Source organism: Rana temporaria, chromosome 2 (genome assembly GCF_905171775.1).
Source record: "Rana temporaria chromosome 2, aRanTem1.1, whole genome shotgun sequence".
Lineage (NCBI taxonomy): Eukaryota > Metazoa > Chordata > Amphibia > Anura > Ranidae > Rana > Rana temporaria.
Window position 1 is genome coordinate 104,717,893 of NC_053490.1, and position 22,927 is coordinate 104,740,819.

The 22,927-nt window shown below is 43.8% G+C and overlaps 1 protein-coding gene across 4 annotated transcripts in view; it reads left to right on the forward strand.

Moving 5' to 3' along the window:
• AMHR2 (anti-Mullerian hormone receptor type 2) overlaps positions 1-22,927 on the forward strand; it is a 91,243-nt gene that overhangs the window by 35,333 nt on the left and 32,983 nt on the right. For 2 of the 4 annotated variants that reach the window (XM_040340697.1, XM_040340699.1), the window contains 4 exons: positions 3,042-3,113; positions 5,818-5,942; positions 17,153-17,374; positions 21,208-21,322. In XM_040340697.1, coding sequence (XP_040196631.1) covers positions 3,042-3,113; positions 5,818-5,942; positions 17,153-17,374; positions 21,208-21,322 — 534 coding nt within the window. The remainder of the gene's footprint in view (positions 1-3,041; positions 3,114-5,817; positions 5,943-17,152; positions 17,375-21,207; positions 21,323-22,927) is intronic. The other 2 variants (XM_040340698.1, XM_040340700.1) reach the window with 1 other exon arrangement.

A 22,927-nucleotide genomic window follows, 5' to 3' on the forward strand; every position in this document is an offset into this window, starting at 1 on the left:
TCCATCAGATAGTAACTGATAAGGAGGCATTCAACAAAAAAATGATCACTACTACAGTGTCTCAAATATATATTTTTGTTGAATGCCTCCTTATCAGTTACTATCTGATGGAAATTGAATAACTGTTTACGCCAGATGCGGCGACCCATCTGAAGAGCAGAGACATATATATATATACCACTTTTTTTCTCCAGTCTAGTAGAATTGTCTGTGGTCCCTGGGACTATATCTCTCTCATCTGATTTATCACTTGCCATTTATCTCCAATTGAGCAGTATTACTATACCACTATATAGTGGATCCCTCTCATGTCCCCATTTTTGAGCTTTTTCTTTTTTGCAACTTTTCCCACTTAGACGGTGGTACTTTCACCTGTAGTTACAGGGAACCACCGCATGGTGTGGAAATCTTTAGGATTATTGATAGCAGTGGGGGTTTTATATGTGCTTGGGGTGGGGGGTCTCTTTGTGTTGTGTGGAGGGTGAATGGGTGAGTTATGGACTTAGATCTCCTTATTGGATGATCAAGCTCCAGTTTTCAATTTGTCACTGATTTTTGCCGTCTCGCTTTTGTGAGTGTATTCTCAGGTCACTTCTAGGGTACTATACCATTATTGGTTACCTGTGTGTTTTTAATGCCTTTTATGCTCTATTTTCTGATATTTAATAAAACGTAGTAATAACTCTTAAGGGTGTGCAGCAGTCATTTTTCTTTTTTGTTTTTTTTCTCTCTTGGTACATTATATTTTTGATTGCACCCCCCGAAAATATCGGTGAGTACTACATATTTGATAAATAGGTGGGATTCCCATATCCTTCTCTCCTTTGTTTATATATCTTCCAAATTTGTGGAACAAAAATCATTCGAATTTGCACCCTTTTGTATTTTTTTTCTCCTCTCTCCGGATATTGCTGCATCACAGCTATACCAGAAGTAGGGTGACCACATTTCCAAACTACCATTCACGGACACCCTCCCTTCCCAAAAATCAGCTTGTGCTGTAACGAATCACAGCACAGTGATTGGACACAAGAGGCAGGATTTATGATTTCTCCAATCACAAGCAGGGGGCGGGATTGTGCTCCTCCAGGCAATTCTGGCCAGGACAAGTACTGTCAGTGAGTGAAGCCGTGATGTGGCTGCCTTTTTTGGGGGCATCAGATTGGCCCTGGGGGGGTGGCTGTGTCAGTTTCATTTGGGGACACTGTATTTTCCTGGAGTGAAGGTGCCCGGGACAGACCTACAAAATGCGGGACTGTCCCGGGCAATCCGGGACACGTGGTCACCCAGGGCCGATCCTAGGGTCACAAGTGCCTGGGTGCAGAAATATTTCTGGCGCCCCCACATGGGCGTCATCATTTTACTAACTCGTCCCCTTTACAAATGTTTCTTTGGCAATGAGTCAACCACAGAGATGCTCCCCCCACAAAGTCTTCATTACCCTGGGATCCTTACATGATCTCTTAACAATAAACAAAATACAGGAAGAGAAGCAGAGTACTTTATTGGGACCTGGAGGGGGGCCTCTGTGATGGACACAGAGAGGGCTTCTGTTAGAGAATCTGTTGGATGTTTGGCGCCCCCACCTCTGCAGGCGCCTGGGTGCAATGCACCCTGTGCACCCTGCCTAGGATCGGCCCTGTGGTCACCCTAACCAGAAGGCATTGTGCTGTGCAAGGTTTTCATTTACCTCATCGACTGTTAGCTCATCTCCTAACCAAACTCGTATATAGCATTTCTTGATGCTTGGTAAGCAGTTAGTAAGTGTTTAACAAGTGGTCATTCTCTAAGGGCCTCTAACCTAGGGAAAAAACATGATAAATAAGACATTTAGACCCCTTTGACACTGAAGGTGTTTTTTCAAGCATTTTAGCGCTACAAATAGTGGCTGTAAAGCGCCTGAAAATTGCCTCCCCAGTGTGAAAGCCAGAGTGCTCTCACACTGGGGCGGTGCGCTTGCAGGACGTTAGGAAAAGTCCTGCAAGCGGCATCTTTGGGGTGGTTTGGGAGCGGTGTACACGTCACTCCCAAAACACCCTGCCCATTGAAATTAATGGGCAGCGCTGCCAAAGCGCCTGAAAAACGATTCTGTAGCGCCGCAGCACAGGCGCTTTTAACCCTTTATTCGCCTGCTAGTGGGGTTTAAAAGCACCCACTAGCGGTTGAAAAGTGCAGCTAAAATGACGTCAAAGCGCTGCTAAAACTAGCGGCGCTTTACCGCTAACACGGCCGCGCTACAGTGTGAAAGGCTGTAGCATGGCCTTGGGCTAGTCTAGTTAGATGACAAACTGGATCAACAAAACAGAAAACAAGGAAAAGAGGGGGAGCACTCACATTTGCCACATCCGTAAATTTAGAAGACAAAAAAGGGGGAATTACTCAGAAAAAAGCAATTGATGGTCGGATTTTGGAGGCAAGATGGGAATATATAAAAAATATACATTTTATTCCAAAATAGAGATATTAACAAAAAAGATAATAAAACCATATAGAGTATATAGTATATGTGGACACTATCTTCTGTATATCGTTGTACGATGTACAACGATGTACAGAGGATATTGTTAATATCTCTATTTTGTAATAAAATTTATATTTTTTATATATTCCCGTCTTGCCTCCAAAATCCAACCATCAATTGCTTTTTTCTGAGTAATTCCCCTTTTTTTTGTCTTTTAGATGACAAACTGTTAAGTAATGCAAACTTGTGACAAAAAAGGTTTGATAAACAGTTGTGCAAATAATGTGTAACATAAAACTTAACAGCTACCATATTTTTATTCTACTATCCCTGTGCTTTTAGAAAATATATAATACTTATGATGTTTTTAGTAGTCTTTAGGACAAAAATGCACATTTTAGCATGTGGGCCAAAAATGAAAAGAAAGAAAATGCTCAGACAGTGAAAGGGTTAAAAGGAAACACATGGAAAAATATACAGGCACAGTAGAGATGTACTGAATATGTTGTTGTTTTTTTGCCTTCACACTTTAAATTAGAATTTAAAGAATCTAATGTATTGCACTGTATATAAATTTTAGGTGATCATGTGGCCATACATGCGGCAATGATAATCATTTTGGTGGCATTGTGCGCATCTGGGATAATTATAGGTAAGTAAATACAAGAAGCAGAGTGAATTAATGTTGACCTCCAATCAAATGGCTAAATGCACATTCAAAGAATATCTACCTATCTATTTTCCATCTATCTATAAATAGATAGCATTGATTATAAATTTAAGTTAATGGTGTAGCACCCCCTGGTGTACATAGTGGGCTGGATTCAGATACATTGGCGTATCTGTCCGCCCGGCGTAACGTATCTCCGAATATTCAGAAAGAACTTGCGCCCTTTAGTTACGGCCACGTAACGTATGTGTTGCGGCGTAATTCAAATGTGGAAGGGGGGGCGTGTTTTATGTTAATGTGTGATGACCTGACTTGATTGACGTTTTTTACGAACGGCGCATGCGCCGTCTGTGTACATATCCCAGTGTGCATTGCTCTAAATGACGTTGCAAGGACGTTATTGGTTTCGACGTGAACGTAAATTACGTCCAGCCGTATTCGCGAACGACTTACGCAAACAACGTAAAATTTTAAAACTCGGAGCGGGAACGACGGCCATACTAAACATGAGCTACCCCTCATATAGCAGGGGTAACTATACGCCGGAAAAAGCCGAACGCAAACGACGTAAAAAAAAAGCGACGGGCGGTCGTTCGTTTCTGAATCGGCGTAAATCCTCATTTGCATATTCCTTGCGTAAAAATACGGAAGCGCCACCTAGCGGCCAGCCTGGAATTGCAGCCTAAGATCCGACGGTGTAAAACACTTACACCTGGCGGATCTTAGGGATATCTATGCGTAACTGATTCTCTGAATCAGTCGCATTGATACGACCGTCGGAACTCAGAGATACGACCCAGTGTGTATAGGTTAGGTAGATTTAGTTGAGCTTTACTGTTAGTAGAGCCAGGATTAATTGGGATCATGTACAGTTCAGCTGGCAGGTTCTGAAGGCTGAGCCTCTGTTGCCTTCCCCTGGTTTCTGGAAGCTTCCAGAAAGTTCCAGAACTTAGTGGGTGAAGGGATGGAGATAGAAGCCTAAAAATTCATGGGGGCGCTACCAATCCCTGGGTCAGCACAGCCCAGAAGGGTGGAAAGTTTGCCCATAAAGGCTCAAGAGCCTGGCCATGTGGGGAGATAGTCCAGTATTCAGATGTCGGGAGGTACCCCTTTGCTGAGGTGTCTGCCTCTAGGCAGAAGGTGCCAAAGAGAGAGAGAGAGAGAGAGAGAGAGTGTGCTGAGAGAAAGGAGAAACCTCCTTAAGTCTCATCTCGACTGGTTGAGACACCGGGGCAAGTAAGTGGGACCTGAACAAACGGAGGCCTGGGCAGAAGTGACTATCTGTTCTGCCGGACTTAAGAGTAACATTTGGCTGTTTCACCACCCAAAGCCTATAGGGGAGAGGCAGCCAGGTGCAATACCCAGCTAGCCATTCCGGAGGGACAGCTACTGCCAACCTTCAACCCCTGCTTGGGATAATCTTGTGCTAATGTGCCAGTGCTAGGATCAGTATTGGAAGTGCTCTGCCAGTCTGTTAAAAGTAATTTCCCCTGGGAACACAGACTGAAGTTTTGTGCTAAAAAGACAGTGTAGCCACAGTGGTCCTTGAAGTTCTTCTACATTTTTAAACCCCCAAAGTCTTCAAGGGAGATTGCAGTCGAGTGCAATATTCAGCTAGCTTTCAGAGGGACAGCATACAATTATTCTCCACCTTTGCTTGGGGAATTCTCAGTTGGAGCCAGATGTGCTGGCATTTTGAAGGGAAGACTAAAGTACCTGAAATTAAGTTGGGAAATGTGTCTAGCCAGGATGTACAGTTATTCTGGAAGGTGTAAAGTCTGGGATTTTTTCATAGAAGTCTGTGATCACTCAAGTTGTCCTCAAAGTTGTACTTTGATCAAGTTCTGGGCATCCCATAACCACCCTAACCCCATCCAAGTTAATTACCCCAGGAGGGGGACCCAAAATCCAGTGGCTCCTGGGGGGGGGGGGGGTAGAGCTACAGTGGTTTTTCCTGCAAAAATAATTTGAAATTATGTCAATCTTTAACAGAGATTTACTTAATCCTGCTACTTTATGTGATGAAAAAAAATGACGTTTTTAAAAACGTCACTTTAAATGACCGTGTGTGGGGGAAAATGTCGTTTTATGTCTTGTAAAAAACGACAAAAAAAATTGAAGCATGCTTCAATTTTATGTGTCGTTTTTCAAAACTTCATTTTTTACTTCACAGAAATTGACCGTGTGTAGCAAAAAACGTAGTTTAAAACAAAGTTTTTTCACCCGCGCATGCCCAGAAGCTACTTATGAAGCAAGCTTCAATGGAAAAACGTGGTGAACGTAACCTCGCTTTGCTAGAACATTGTGAGAAAAACGATGGTGTGTAGGCAACTTCGTCTTTGAAAATTGAAGTTTCAAAAACGTAATTTTTTACTTCACAGAAAATGTCGTTTTTTTTCATCACATAAAGTGATGGTGTGTACGGGGCATAAAGGAGAAGCAGCTCACTCTGCTCTTTCTTCCCGTCAGCAGTTTTCTACCTTTTCAAATTCTACAATATCAAGGATTACAGAAGGCCAAAATCAAAGATATTCAAGGAAGTTACAACAGCCACATCTAAAAAATGTTTACATTTGTTTGGAGTTCAACTTTAATTTTAGCTTACAATAAGTCTCACATGAGCATTTGCGAATGACTGGCTATGCAATTTTAATTTCTCTGTTTTTCATTGTTTCATTTTTATAAGCAGTAAAGTGGGGAGTGAATGCTTTTTTGGCCAGAAAGGAGGATGAGTTAGAACTTCAAGAAATGCCCACTTTACAGGAGAGTGGACCACCAACAATGCCTGTGGAGGGTCTTATTCTGCTTCAGGTTTGTAAGATTTGCACATTTGTTATATATTTTTTACCAATAAGAGTTTTAAATTTGGCTAAATACAGGGATGGACTGGCCATAGGGACTACAGGGAGTTTCCCGGTGGGCCATTTTTTAAAACAGAGATGCTGCTTGGAGGACTTTTTTTAATGCCCTGGCAGCGCCCCAGTGTGAAAGCACTCAGGTTTTCACACTGGGGCTGCAGCGGAAGCGTTTTTCAGTCGCTTTACAGGTGCTATTTTTAGCCCAAAAGCGCCTAAAAAACGCCTCAGTGTAAAAAGGGGTCCTACACTTACCCCCTCTCTTTTACACTCACTCTCTTTTTCTTACACTCACCCCCCTCTCTCACCCACCCCCTCTCACCCCCTTTCCCTCAACCCTTCCTCTCTCTCTCTCATTACCCTCTCTCTCACCCTCTCATGATATACAATAATGGATGTAGGGGCCTTTTGGTGGGTGTGGTTTTTCAGGGGGTGGGGGCAGCATTTTATTGAATTAAAGTGGGCCGGTCTGGATGAAGTCCAGGGCCAAATTTTTGTCCCAGTCCAGCCCTGGCTAAATATACATACAAATACAAAAGGGGACATAATAGATAACAACAGAAGTTGGTATCATAACATCCCAAAAAGAGTAATGATATATGGTACTAAGCAAAACAATTGTAGGGTTTGGGTACAGTGTCATTTCAAGTACACATCGGAGAGGGTAAAGGAGGGGGTAGAAGAAGGAGGAAGAGATGAGGGGTACCAGGAGAGGTAAGGAGGGGAAAAATGAAGGGAGAGTAGTAACCAAGAAAACCCATAGACTAGGTCTGCAAAGATTTGCAGCATATACAAGATGTAGCGCCTGGTTACTTAAAAGGTACCGGTGCTAGTCAAATCCAGAGGAGGATCAGAGTGTTAACTGACTCTGATCCAATTATTATGTTCTAAACTGGTCTCTGTCTCAGCTTGGCTGTACTGTGGGCTGTCTATTGTTACTGGGGTGTAGTTCCTACCCCAGGACAGTAGGTGGCAGCAGTGGAGTCGAGGTTTGGGTGCTCTTCCCCAGCAGCCAATCAGGAGGGTTGAGCCTCGCTGTGCATGCTGGGGGAGGGTATTTATGGGGCAGACGCCATTAGTCTGGGTTCTTCTTCGGAGTGCAGCACCCACCTTTAGGGTAACTGCGCATTACGGCGCCCCAGCGAAATGGCCTTTCAGGCCCGGGGGCGCGTGCCACGCGGAGTTCCTTGTTCCGGGGCCATGTTGGTCCGGAACATTTGAGCTGTGGCGGGGGCTCAGTGGTCCACTGGGGTCCCAATTTTAAAGATCCCAAGCGGGATAGCTGTTTGGTGGGGAGTCAATCTGAGAAGAGCCAATGAGAGGCTGGCGATCCAATAGGGTCTCGACAAACCACCGGGGATCGAGGTAGCCGGACACTGAGAGACTGGTCACCTCTCAGTCTGTACCTGAAAATTATCTGAAGGAGTTTCAGACGCAATTCTTTCAAGGAGGATCATCTCCGTAATCACAATCACAGAGAGGGCCTGTGGCAGAGGCTTTTCCCTGAGTCTATTTCAGGAAGGTCTGTGGCAGAGACTTTTCCTACAAGTTCGAGCGATACCCTGGCTGCCAGGTCAGTGAGAGTAGGCCTGTCCAGGTACGCTATACCCACTCTGGCTAGAGTGGTGAAGAATACAAAGTATTGTTGGAAGCAGGACTGTTTCCCTATTGTTGCGCCTGAGTCTGCTACTCTTCATCAAAAGTTTTAATGTTTTTGCCCGGCTGGGTAATAAAGAGCACAGCAAAAGACACCTGCCGTGGACATTCTGTTACTGCTATATGCACCATAGGGGTAACATGCCACCCAAAACAAACCAGCAGCTCCTTCGGGGGTAGTGCTACAAAGAATTATATGGTGATACCTTGTGCATCAACCCAACAATTCCAAACTTTATCAAACGTATGGGGGGGAGTTCTTAGTAGCATAGTAAGTTTATATAGAGGTAGAGTCCCGTTTGCTGCTTTCCACCCACTCACTGTAGGGGGGGCAGAGGACTTCCACTTTAGAATAATTTCTCTTCTCGCATAGAAAGCAGAGTAGAACACAAAGGCACCACACCCTCCACAAGGCCTAACAACCGCAGAGTTTGATCTAGCGGCAGGGAAAGGTTGCCCACTGCGTTAACAGTGTCCACCACTCCCTTCCAATAGTGTTGCAGCTCAGGCAGAGACAGTAAAAATTAAAGAGCCTGTATTGAGGCCACATCTAAAACGTGTGTGAGGTTCCCGGGTTTATTATTGACAAGCGCTGCGGAGTATAATAAACTCAGTCCCTGGAGGAAATCATGGTTTTCAAGAATCATTAACTAACTTCAAACTGTTTTATTTTGAGGACACTGTTCTCAACAGCCACTAGGCACAGAGCACTTAGTCTTTCATGGGTCATCGTGGCTCTCAGATAATTATTTATCAGTGCCTATTTGCTAAATATTCAGCATACTCGTCTGACAAAACAGACAACTTCTGTCGGACCCGGTACCACACACACGGGCCGAATGTCAGCTGTTTTTTATTGATCCGGCCGATGTCGCCCGACATTTGACCCATGTGTACTAGGTTTAAGAGCTACAGTAACACCTGGAAAGGTGTCAGAAAGCCCTTATTTACCACTTGCCGACTGTGTCACGCAGATATACTGTGGCACAATTCCACTCCTGAGAGAAATCCCATACGGGTACGTCTTACCGGTTTTCGGCCACCAGAGGGCGCGCGTGTCCGCTGCACAGCGGGGAACCCGATGTGTGTAAAAACAAAAATCCCTGTGCTGTCAGAGGAGAGGAGCCATATTGTTTCTTCCTACGAAGTAGGAAAAACTATACGGCTCCTCTCCTAGTCACTTACATCACCACACAGGTAGAACATGCTGAGGGAACACACATTTAACCCCTTGATCGCCCCATTTAAAATAAAAACCGTAGAGATGATCAAATACCACCAAAAGAAAGCTCTGTTTGTGGGAAAAAAACAAAGCAAATTTTGTTTGGGTACAGCATTGATGACCGCGCAATTGTCAGTTAACCACTTAAGGACTGCCTCCTGCACATATACGTCGGCAGAATGGCACGGCTGGGCACAGGCACGTACAGGTAAGTCGCCTTTAAGAGCCCAGCCGTGGGTCGCGAATTTGCGAAGACGTTCCCCCACCCGAGGGATGGGTGGGGGTAAACCTTCATGCGGATGTAGCTTTGTCTGCAGGTTTGTTGGGTTAGGGAAACCAGGGACGTCTCGGTCACTGAGCAGGCGCTTTATCGGCCTGTGGTCATTTAGCCGCCGTACTGGGCGGACGAAAAAACGCTTGTGTGCGGTGGCTCTCTCCCCTTTTTGGACTCTGAGAGCAGTGTGCCCTTACCTCCTGTAGCATCTTTAATTATGTCATTCAGGGGAGTTCCAAAAAGTCTGTCGCCCTTAAAGGGCAAGTCCATCAGGGCTTTCTTGGAAGACTGATTGGCGGACCAAATCTTAACCAAAGTAGACGGCGTAACGCCACCGCCTGACCTGAAGCTCTGGCTAGCAGAGGAATAGTGTCCAAGGCTGATTCCCAAATGAATTTTAGGCCTTCTACTAGTAGGTCAGCTAGGGCTACCTCGTTCGAGGAAGCCTGCCGCTTGTAACCCATTAAGCAGCATCTTTGCCCCTTCCGTGAGTGTCTGAGACACCAGGGCCCCAACTATGGTTGGGCATACCGTCAAACAAAGGTGGCGGGTGATCGCCTCAGCCTTCTCGTCTGCAGGGTCTTTGAAGGCGGGAGCCCCCACCACTGGTATGGTGGAGCTTGTTTAATCTGGACACAGGAGGGTACACTATCGGGGGTGAGGTCCATCTTTTCAAGAAACTCTCTTCAAGAGGGTTCTTGGTCCGCATCCTAAGATACCTCAGAGCCAGGGTCATGAGAGCTAGCTGGACCCAGCTCCGCATCTGAGTTGTCCCCAGAAGATGGCGGGGGGAGGGGCGCTTTCTAGCCCCCGTTCTTCCACGCGCTGCTTCCACCTTGGCAATGAAGGCATCTAGGATTGCTGCATAGCATCCACCGATAAATCGGGTGCAGGGGCATCAATTGCCAGCTCAGGTGTTTCAGGGAAAAACACGTCTGTTTCTGACGTCATGCTGCCCACACGCTTGACACAGGGATTCCAAGCAAGGTGCGACAACCCACACTCCTAACTGCAACAGAGATGGGGGGTTCCCCCCCAGAGGACTCACCACCCCGGAACCAGTAGTGCAGTGCTGTCTTAGCTGAGCTGCTTCTTGTCCGCTGAATCTATCGGTCTGCTGAAATGGCTATTATTAATATAAGGCTGCTGTCTTTAATCAGCTTTTGTTTGCTAGTCAGCAGCCTGTCTCTGTCTGGCTGCTGATCTATGAAGATGGCCGCCACTCAGGCGCTAGAGGTCAACCACACTGAGGCCCCAAAAGCATGGCCGCCAGTGTTATCTATGTAGGCTTAGGCTACAAAAAAATTACCGCCGAGCGGGGGCGCTAGAGGCCCCAGCTTCAAGGTAAGGCTGCCGGAAATGTAACCGTTTAAGTGCCGTCCTTGGGGCGCACCGTGCAGGCCGCTGAGCGGCCGATAGACGCGGTACAGCCCCCTTGGGCACTGAGTGTGTAACACCTCAAACGCTGGGTGGCTACAAGAAAATGGCCGGCGTAGGTAAACCTGTAGACCCCAAAAGTATGGCCGCCGAACGCCAAGTAGAGGCCAAATACAGTGCGGCTACAAGAAAATGGCCGCCAATTATACAAACAATCCAGCATGTGGTCACAGGAAAAAAGGGTCGCCGGACACACAGTAGCAGAATCTCTTATGCAGCTCTGAACACCCTCCTTCTCTTCATTGCAAGAGGGAAAGCAGCAGCTGACAGTATGGACACAAGTAAGCAATCTCTATGCACTTATACATTTATCTTGTTTCCCAGGTGGAGCTCCTCAGGGGAACCCCCACCTCAGCAGTCTAGGGAGTAGGGAAGGGGAAGGAGGGGAGAAGGGAATATGGAGCAATTTACTCACCTCTCCAGGGATGCCCAGCTCTGTCTTCTTGCCGGAGCAAGGTAGTAACTACTTACCCTCCTGTGGACTTATGCTGAAGCATCCTAGACAGTTCATCTACCGCATGGTGATGGAGGTGACTGTCAGTCAGGCTACTGCGACTGGGCCCTGCAGACCGGTCCTTATGCAAGCCCTGTAGCGTATAGCTCACCGGCCACCCGTAGAGCAACGGGCATGTCGTGGCTGACCCAGCGCGCAGCTAAGGTCAGCACACGCTCGATGGCCAAAACTGGGAAGAATACAAGGATCTGAGATCCAGCCTGTGGCCCAGTCGGCAGTTGATTGAAGATCGCAGGAAAAAAATAAATAAAAATAATCCAAAACAGAATTTGAACTAACAGCCTCCAAGCCTATGGGCCTGAAGGGAGCCATGTCTTCTCCTAAACTAGGCAGAAAAAAACTGACCTGCCAGAGGCAGAGAGAGGGGTTATACCCAGAGGGCCCCCCCTCTGGGCAGGGCTGTAGGGTGTGTATGATAAGTTTAACCCTTTCTATAAGTTTCTGCCTAGTCACTCCTAAAGGAAGGCTAATTCCCACTATGTCAAGATTAAGGCTGTGTCCGTCCATGAACGAAAGAGAAATAGCATTTTTTTCTAAATTGTCGCTCTATTTTTGTTTTTTAGCGCAAAAAATAAAAACCGCAGAGGTGATCAAATACCACCAAAATAAAGCTCTATTTGTGGGAAAAAAAGGACGCCAATTTTGTTTGGGAGCCACGTTGTACGACCGCGCAATTGTCAGTTAACCTCCCTGGCGGTATGATTATGTCTGGAATTTTGTACCAAAAGCGGTACAATTATTTTGCAAGGAAATTTGGTGCTTTATACTGTAGGCCTGTAATTCTTAGGAATAATTCACTTAAATCTGTCCAAACAAGAGTCTAGTAGGCATCCCGGGTATGAAATGTTTTTAAAAACAAAATTATAAATTATAATATAATAAATAATTATAACAAATAATAATATAATTATAATAAAAATTATTCAATAATGTAATCAACTCAAAATCACTGAAATTTGCTCAGTTGCAGAATTGTCGCTGTCATTACTTTTATTTTTTTTATGACGAATTTCCCCACAAATCGCTATCGCTCAATTCTGCAAGTGATTATAATTTATTATCGCTGTTTTCTAGCTGCTACTAAACACTAGACACTAAAACCATTTTTGACATAAAGGGACACTTTTGGTTGCTATGGACAATCTACAGTTTGCAGGCAGAAAGAAATTTTTTTATTATATAAAAGTACATGTAGGACACTGGGCAGACCACTAGGGACAAGGGGTGTGTGTATTTTTTACATACAGTACTGTAATCTATAAGATTACAGTATACTGTATGTAATGTGTTTGTTTACTTTTTTGAATTTGGCGCCGTTATCTGCCCCCGTGCGTCGTAACGTCGCAGGGAACAGAGATCGGCGGCACACGGGGACACTGTGAATCGAGTGAGGACCCGCGGGGATGCATCGCTGGATCCAGGGACAAGGTAAGTAACTCCCTGCCTGTGGACACTGCGAGAAGGTAAGCCGCGCCGCTGCAAGCTCTGCACAGCTACCCCGAGCGTGACTCGGGGTTACCGATACTAGTATAGAAAAAACACCCCGAGTCACGCTCAGGATCACCGCTAAGGAGGTTAAAGCGACGCAGTGCCGAATCGCAAAAAGGGGCAAGGTCCTTAACCTGCATATTGGTCCGGGTCTTAAGTGGTTAAAGCTACGGAGTGCCAAATTGTAAAAAGTGCTCTGGTCAGAAAGGGGGTAAAATCTTCCAGGGCTTAAGTGGTTAATGTAATAAAACTGCTTGTTGAGATGGAGTGAGACATGATTGGTCCTTGGTAAAGGTTGCAAACTGAACAATTTCCTCTACAAACACACTACTGAAGTCTTGAGGGGGAAAAAAGTTACATTTTTTTTTTATAAAGGAAGTCTGGGGCCTCCACTGGTGGGGGCCCGGGCAATTGTCCTTTTTGCTCCCTTATAAATCTGGCACTGTCTACAATCTGTCTGCTGAATTTAGTACCAATATACAGTGTTCAAACATACTGTACTGTATAGCAATTTGGCAGAGCAAATTAACTTTCTATTCCAAGTTGTCGTCTAAGCAAGTGTATCAAGCAAGTATATCAAAGTTACCCAGATTGAGCCAGATAGAAAATTGCAGTTACTTTTTAAAGCGGAGTTCCGGCCACAATTTCACTTTTTAAATATAAATACCCCTGTAATACACAAGCTTAATGTATCCTAGTAAAGTTAGTCTGTAAACTAAGGTCCGTTTTGTTAGGTTGTTACAGCATTTAGACACTTTATAAAATAGAAATTGACTGGGGCCATCTTAAGTGTGGGCATCATGAAGCCAGACTGTATGACTTCCTGGATTTCAGCCTTGCAGATCTCGCACATGCTCAGTGCTGCACAAGCAGTGTAATAGGTTTCAGATCAGGTTTCAGCACCTGTACTGTCCAAGTCACATGATTTTGCGAGACTGGGGAGTGCACAGACTCCTGGAAAGTTACACCCACTACATTCCCAGGATTCTGTGCGGTGTAGGTTAGGAAGCTTAAGCACCTAGGTGCAGGAAGTGGGAAGATTAACTATTCTGCCTAGCAACAACACTTTGAAGGCATCTAAAAAAAAAAAAATGTTTTCTTAAAGGACTAATGACATTTTTTTAAAACTACTGATGTAATGTTATATTTATGCGTGGAACTCCACTTTAAGTCAGCGCTATAGTTCTTTTCCATTTACAATTTGATCTATTAATGGACTGTACTGAATCTGTCAATTTATTGGCCAGTGCCAACTTCACATATGGATGAATTTTTGTGCAGAGCATAAATTAGAAGGGGTTTCCAAGGTGTATATTGAAATTCAGATTCAATGGTATTGTTTCACTATTTTATACAGCGGGTAAAATATGTATTGAACGCCAGTGTTAATTTAGTCGACTAAAACCAACTAAAACATTTTAGTCGATTAACTTAATGTAATTCGCAGCACACTGCTGTTCACATTACATGCGATGTCTGTGCGGTGCGATTTCAGCCATACAGATAGTATGGCTGATATAACACCGCATTCGGTCCAAACATGCACAGGACCCTTTTTTCTGTTCGGACCAGAATCAGATCGCATTTTTGTTTACACATATGCAATCCGATTCATGTCCGAACTGTTAGTCGCAGTGTGATACGCGAGCTGGAATGGGGGTGTCGTTAACATATAATGACACTCCCCAGCAGTTTGCATATGGCAGTGTGAACTGCTGTGCGAGTCGGTGCAATGCGGGAACCCACAGTGGATTCGCAGGGTTCTCGCATCGCACAAGTGTGAAACGGGCCTAAAGGTGCTATTGACATGAAATTTCCACCACATGTGGAATAATCAATCTAATCCTACGTACAAAAAAACCAAACCAAATGAGTTCAGAATTTAAATGATGTCATGTGTAATAAAATGGAATGGCACAGGGAAAAAGTATTGAACACGCTAACTGAAATGTATTTAAAGGGTAACTCCACTTTCCTGCTTGTGTGATTGGCTCACCAATTTTCCCAGACATCTAAGATACAAGTCAGATTTCAGGCATCCCCAGCAACATAAATTTCAAAAGGTAGGAATCTACAACAAAGGGTATTATAATCCATGCAATGTACATAGATCACCCAGAGGGAAATGTTATGCCCTGTACACACGATCAGTAATCAGGGATGGACTGGCCATAGGGACTACAGGCAGTTTCCCGGTGGGCCGATGGCTCAGTGGGCCATTTTTTAAAACAGAGATGCTGCTTGGAGGACTTTTTTTAATGCCTTGGCAGCGCCCCAGTGTGAAAGCACTCAGGTTTTCACACTGGGGCTGCAGCGGAAGCGTTTTTCAGTCGCTTTACAGGTGCTATTTTTAGCCCAAAAGCGCCTAAAAAACGCCTCAGTGTAAAAAGGGGTCCTACACTCACCCCCTCTCTTTTACACTCACTCTTTTTCTTACACTCGCCCCCCTCTCTCACCCACCCCCTTTCCCTCAACCCTCCCTCTCTCTCTCTCATTCCCCTCTCTCTCACCCTCTCATGATATACAATAATGGATGTGATTTTTCCGGGGGTGGGGGGGCAGCATTTTATTGAATTTTATTGAATTGAAGTGGGCCGGTCTGGATGAAGTCCAGGGCCAAATTTTTGTCCCAGTCCAGCCCTGGATCGGTTCATCCGATGAAAATGGTCTGATGGATTTTTTCATCAGATATCCGATGAAGCTGACTTTTATCAGTCTTGCCTACACACCATCAGTTCAAAAACCGATCGTGTCAGAACGCGGTGATGTAAAACACAACGACGTGCTGAGAAAATGAAGTTCAATGCTTCCGAGCATGCGTCGACTTGATTCTGAGCATGCGTGGGTTTTTAACCGATGGATTTCCCCACAGGCGATCGTTTCCCGATGGGAAAAAAAACGATGGGGCCCACACACGATCGGTTTGTCTGATGGAAACGGTCCATCAAACCGTTTTCATCAGACGAACCAATCGTGTGTACGCAGCATTACTCTTTAATACTTCGTACAAAATCCTTTGTTGGTAAGGACAGCTTCAAGATGCCTCCTGTATGGAGAAACTAGTCACATGCATTGCTCAGGTGTGATTTTGGCCCATTCTTCCACACAATCTTGAAGATTCTGTGGGCCTCTTCTATGAACTCTGATCTTTAGTTCTTTCCATAGATTGCACAGATTGCCAAATCTGCCTCTTCATCCTCCGCGGCGGATTCTCTTCCTCCTCCTACACTCGGTGTCTTCTTGTGAATGGGGCGAGCTGCATTCTGGGAACTGTGTGTGTTCCAGAAAGCAGCTGGCCCATTCACAAAGTGCCGCGCTGCTCGCGCATGCGCAGTAGGAAACGGGCAGTGAATGGAACCTCCGCTTTAAACAAGCTTTAACATGCTTTTTCTTCAGCAATGGAGTCTTCTGTGGTGGTTTAGTGCATTACTTATTGTTTTCTTTGAAACAATTGTACCTGCTAGTTACAGGTCTTTCTGAAGCTCTCCATAGGTGATGCTTGGCTCCTGGACAACTCTTCTGATTTATTTCACTCCTCTGTCAGAAATCCTGCGAGGAGCATCTGGTCGTGGCCGGTTTATGGCGAAATTATGTTCTTTCCATTTCCGGATTATGGCACCAGCAGTGCTCTCTGGAACATTTAGAAGTATAGAAATCCTTCTGTAACCAATGCCATCAGTATGTTTTGCAACAATAAGGTTGTGAAGGTCTTGAGAGAGCTTTTTGCTTTTACCCATCATGAGATGTTTCTTGTGTGACACCTTGATAATGAGACACCTTTTTATAGGCCATCAGTTGAGACTGAACCAGCTGATATTAATTTTCACTTACAAGGGGAAGGATTACTTTCTAAGGCCTCGTACACACGATAGGATCGCCAGAGGACAACGGTCTGAAGGACCGTTTTTATCAGTCCAAACCGATCGTGTGTGGGCCCCATAGGTTATTTAAACTTCAGTCAAAAAAATGAGAACTTGCTTTAAAGTTTAACCGATGGACGCCTAACCAATAGGTCAAAAACGATCGTTAGTATGCAAAAGCATCGGTTAAAAACCCACGCATGCTCATAATCAAGTCGACGCATGCTTGGAAGCATTGAACTTCATTTTTTTCAGCACGTCGTTGTGTCTTACGTCACTGCGTTCTGAAATGATCGTTTTTTTAACTAATGGTGTGTAGGCGCGACGGACCATCAGTCAGCTTCATCGGTTAACCGATGACAATGGTCCTTCGGACCGTTCTCATCGGATGGACTGATCGTGTGTACGAGGCTTAACTACTGATAGATTTCAGCTGGTGTCTTAGATTTCCTTGTCTTTTTGCACCCCCTTTTCTTCACATGCTCATTCCATTTTTATTACACCTAACCTAGTTTCTGAACGTATTTGTTTTGTTTTCTTTGTATTTATGTATTGCATGGGTTGTTACTGACTTGTGGTGAAAATGTCATGACAATAGCATCTTTAGAATATATTTACCTAGAAAAACGGTAATGTGTTCAATACTTATTTTACCCCGCTGTACAAGAGTATATTATGTGAGTCCACTATTTTATATGCTTGTTTTTATACCTAGGCTCTCAGAGAGGATCTCTGGCTTGGTGCATTATCTGAGAGAGGTGTCATTATAAAATGTTTTCCACCACCAATGAAAGACCTGTATAGTCAGGAGTGGAGGATTCTCAACCTGTTGACTCCTCTGCAGCATGAAAACATAGTTTGCCTCCTAACTGCTGGAACTGGATCTACAGGTGTGCTGGAGCATCATCAACTGTTAGTCCTGCAGCATTACCCTGAGGTACATTATTGGAATCCCCAACATTTATACATTTTGTCCAAGTACAGGCCATTGTACTTGCATGTAATCAAATTGTCTCAGACTTACTGCAGCATTCTGAAAAAAAAGCGAGACCAAAGTGAAATGCATTAGAATGTATGTTTATTTAGTAACAGGTCAAACCGCAGAAATGTGCAGCAATACAGCAACAGATCAGAACTCTCCTTTTAATAATCATTTAATTACTATTAGTAAGAGGATTTTTGACTTGAGGATGTTATTAAATGTACAATTGCAATAAATCCCTTGCTTGCTCTACTCTAGCACTCTAGTATTCAGTACAACTGGACTAGTAGTAAATGATGAGACCCAAGGAGGGCCACAAAAGTGGATTGTGATGACCTCACCCTTGCAAGTGGTATTAAAGTAATTTCTTAAATAAGATAAAAAAAATCATATGTAATTGTTGATGTTTTTCTTTTATTCCTTTTTGGAGCTTGGCTTTTCAATTGTCCCCTCCTACCCTGTACTACACAGAGGGGCAGATCCACAAAAGAATTACGCCGGCGTATCTATTGATACGCCGCGTAATTTTAAAGTTCCTGCATCGTATCTTTGTTTTGTATCTACAAAACAAGATACGACTGCATCTGGGATCGATCTGACAGGCGTACGTCTTAGTATGCCGTCGGATCTTAGGTGCATTTTTCCAGCGGCCGCTAGGTAGCGTTTCCGTCGAATTCCGCGTCGAGTATGCAAATTAGCTAGATACGGCGATCCACAAACGTACGTTCGGCCGGCGCAATTTTTTACGTCGTTTGCGTTCGGCTTTTTCCGGCGTATGGTTACCCCTGCTATTATGAGGCGTACTCAATGTTAAGTATGGGCGTCGTTGCCGCGTCAAATTTTGAATTTTTTACGTCGTTTGCGTAAGTCGTTCGCGAATAGGGATTTGCGTAGAATGACGTCACCGTCGTAAGCATTGGCTTGTTCCGGTTTAATTTCGAGCATGCGCACTGGGATACCCCCACGGATCTGATTTAGGGAATAAAAATACTTTAATACCACTATAAAGGCTAAGGATGGGTTGTTTGCCAATACAGTGGGGATCGAAAGTTTGGGCACCCCAGGTAAAAATGTGTATTAATGTGCATAACGAAGCCAAGGAAAGATGGAAAAATCTCCAAAAGGCATCAAAAAAAGTTAGATTTTCTTTCCATCATTTACACTTTCAAAATTACAGAAAACAAAAAAATGGCATCTGCAAAAGTTTGGGCACCCTGCAGAGTTAATATCTTGTACTGCCCCCTTTGGCAAGTATCACAGCTTGTAAACGCTTTTTGTAGCCAGCCAAGAGTCTTTCAATTCTTGTTTGAGGTATCTTTGCCCATTCTTCCTTACAAAAGTCTTCCAGTTCTGTGAGATTTCTGAGCTGTCTGTCACGCACTGCTCTTTTAAGGTCTATCCATAGATTTTCAATTATGCTGAGGTCAGGAGATTGTGAAGGCCATGGCAAAACCTTCAGTTTACGCCTCTTGATGTAATCCCCCGTGGATTTTGAGGTGTGTGTTAGGATCATATTATCCATTTGTAGAAGCCATCCTCTCTTTAACTTCTGCTTTTTCACAGATGGCATCAAGTTTTTATTGAATCCATTTTTCCTTCTACTCGTGAAATGTTCCCTGTGCCACTGGCTGCAATACAACCCCAAAGCATGATTGATCCACCCCCATGCTTAACAGTTGGACAGAGGTTCTTTTCATTAAATTCTGTGCCCTTTCTTCTCCAAATGTACCTTTGCTCATTCCGGCCAAAAAGTTCTATTTTAACCTCATCGGTCCGCAGAACTTGTTTCCAAAATGCATCAGGCTTGTCTATATGTTCATTTGCAAAGTTCAAACGCAGATTTTTTTGGTGAGGACGTAGAAGAGGTTTTCTTCTGATGACTTCCATGAAGACCATATTTGTACAAGTATCTCTTTATAGTGGAATAGTGTACCACAACTCCAGTGTCTGCCAGATCTTTCTGGAGGGATTGTGCAGTCAAACGTTGGTTTTGAATTGCTTTTCTCACAATCCTGCGAGCTGTTCTGTCTGATATTTTTCTTGGTCTTCCAGATCTTTCTTTAACTTCCACTGTTCCTGATGACTGCCATTTCTTAATTACATTCCGAACAGAGGATATTGACATCTGAAAACGTTTTGCTATCTTCTTATAGCCTTCTCCAGCTTTGTGAGCGTCAACTATTTTCAGTTTCAGTTTTCTAGACAACTGCTTAGAAGAACCATTGGTGCTGATTGTTGGGGCAAGGTCAGATGAGTCTGGGCATTTAAAACCTTTAAGATTGACATCACCTGGTCTTCCCAGATGATGATTGAGAACAATCCATGACATTGGCAGGTCTCAGCTTTGGAAAGGGGGCAGTGCATGCTATAAATTCTGCAGGGTGCCCAAACTTTTGCAGACGCCATTTTTTTGTTTTCTGTAATTTTGAAAGTGTAAATGATGGAAATACAATCTAACTTTTTTTGACATATTATAAGAATGTCTAATCTGTAATTTGATGCCGTTTGGAGATTTTTCCATCTTTCCTTGGCTTCGTTATGCACATTAATGCAAATTTTTTCCCGGGGTGCCCAAACTTTCGATGCCCACTGTAGATAGTGTTTAAAAGTTTTTTTTTTCTATGAAATATAAATGCAGGCCTGTTTACAACACAAAACACACAATGTGCCTGTAGTATCAAATTGCTCATCTCTGGATTTATTTCCTATGCCAGTAGTACATATATTTTCCTTTACTGGAATAAAAAAAAATAAAAAAAAAAAACGTTGTAGAAAAAAATTAACTAACAAAAAGTAATCAAAGTGATTTTAAGGGTTAGTATTTTTTTTTTGTTTTAAATAAACATTTATACTTACCTGCTCTGTGCGGTGGTTTGGCCCTGAACCAACTCTTTTGGGGTTTCTCAATGGCACTCTCAGCTCATCATGGCAAGTGGCTTTCTATGGTGGCATCCTGAGCTGAGCTGTGTGCGCCTAGTGACACACTCATTGTGGCTTGGCCCTGCCCCCTACTCCCTTCTGACAGGATTTGATTGACAGCAGCAGGAGCCAATGGCTCCCATTGCTGCCTCCATGTTTAGTGAGGAGAGAGAGAGAAAGCAACGCTGCTGCTCCCGGGCACAACGCTGGATCTTGATTGGGCTCAGGTAAGTGCTTATGGGGGCTGGGGGAGCTGAACATGAATGTTTTTTTTTTACCTTGAAGGGGTTGTAAAGGTAAAAAAAAAATCCTACCTAAATAGCTTCCTTTATCTTAGTGCAGTTCTCCTTCACTTACCTCATACTTCGATTTTGCTTTTTAATGTCCTTATTTCTTCTGAGAAATCCTCACTTCCTGTTCTTCTGTCTGTAACTCCACGCAGTAATGCAAGGCTTTCTCCCTGGTGTGGAGTGTCGTGCTCGCCCCCTCCCTTGGAATACAGGAGAGTCAGGACGCCCACTAACACACAGCTCGTTTCTCTATCTGCAATGTAGAGAGCGTCCTGACTCTCCATTACAGGGAGGGGGCGAGCATGACACTCCACACCAGGGAGAAAGCCTTGCATTACTGTGTGGCGTTACAGACAGAAGAACAGGAAGTGAGGATTTCTCAGAAGAAATAACAACATTTAAAAGCAAAATCGAAGGATGAGGTAAGTGAAGGAGGACTGTACTAAGGTAAAGGAAGCTATTTAGGAAAACATTTTTTGACCTTTACAACCGCTTTAATACAAAGAATGCATTACAATAAACAAACACTTTAGCCTTTGCTACCACTTTAGGCTTACCTTGATTTCCTTCCTGCCTTAGGGATCTTTGAGGAGCTACTTGACTGTTCGAACCACTGACTGGGCTACAGCCTGCCGAATGGCCTTTTCACTAAGCAGGGGACTGGCTTTTCTCCATGCCAACATTAGAAAAGAACGTTAGTATTTTTTTTTAAATATCAATGTTTTGTTAATCTGTCTGGTTGAAAAAAAAAACACATGTCCATTTAGTCCATAGTAAAGTATTAAAGATCATATATGACAAATTTTAAGCAACAATAAATGCATGAACAGTCTATGGGAATCTACTTAATCTTATACAGTATATGTGATAACATGTAGTATTCATAGACATTATCTACTTAATGTAACATAAACGTCAACGTGGATGTAAATATAAGAAAGAAAGTTACCCCTCCAGGTGGATTGTGTTTGGATGATCAGTATGGTCTCAGAAGATCAAGGGTGCTGGCAATGCACAAGGCAACAAATGGAAAAAGAAAATATGGACAGCCGTACTCCAAAAAACCTTGATGGTTGTCTTTATTTAAAAAAGGAAAAATGCACTACAAGTCACAGCACACAACACGGGAGTAAAACAGCTGATGCGTTACGCACTATAAATTAGTGCTTAATCATAGCTTATGAGCTATGATTAAGCACTAAATTTATAGTGCGAAACGCGTCAGACGTTTTACTCCCGTGTTGTGTGCTGTGACTTGTAGGACAATTATACCAGTAGCTGAGATGTGATGTGATCTGTAGAAATAGTGTAATTGTATACAATATAATATAGGTTAATTATGTGTTATTAGAGATACAGTATTCAGTAATCAGTCATACACATATGTCTCTCTATTAACATTTGAAAAGGACAAAACCAGCTTCTAGGATAGAGATGACACCTAGATGCCAATAGGGTATCCTATCCAGGTAAACATAGATTGCCACCTTTCTGAAGAGTCCTAGCCATTTTGGCTACAAGGATCCACAGGGTGCGTTCACAAGGCCCCCGAAATGTCTGCAAGCTGTGATTGATATTAGTAGATCAGTGGAATCTATTTTATCTCTCATAAAAGCTAAAATATTGGTGGCAGAGAGATGAAAAACATTCCTTGTGATGGATATATTGTTACAGGGGGAATCTATTTTTGCTGGAGGGAAATTAATGTTGCTGGAGTGGATTTACTGTTGCTGGGGATCTATTGTTGCTTGCTGCACAGGAACTTGCTCAGAGGTGGATAGACGAGGGAGACAAGGGGTGACATGGAAGGGGGGGGGGAGTACCTTCCAGGGGCGGATCCAGAGTCTAGTCTCGGAAGGGGCACTACCAGAACATTTTGCGGGCTATTTGTCAGGGCAATGGCTGGTGATGGCTACCCGAACCCCGGACTTTGACCCGAACCCCATTGAAGTCAATGGGGACCCGGACTTTTGACTACAAAAATGTCTCTAAAAAAATAAGGGAAAGGGCTGGAGGGCTGCAAATGGCAGCAAAATGTCGGGAAGAGCATGGCAAGCATTCTGGAAATAAATGTGGATAGGGAAATAACTTAAAATAACATAAAAAAAATTTAAATAAAAAATATAATGATTTTTGACCTTTGAGGACGAGGTCCATACAGTTTTGTTCAAAATTAAACACAGTATATCACAGGTGCACAGGTGGTGTGGCAGGTGTAGTGCTGTTGAAATACTCAGTCACCTATAGAGTGCTGACTGCCACCATAGAAAAAATATTTCAGCAAACTCTCCCTGACTAT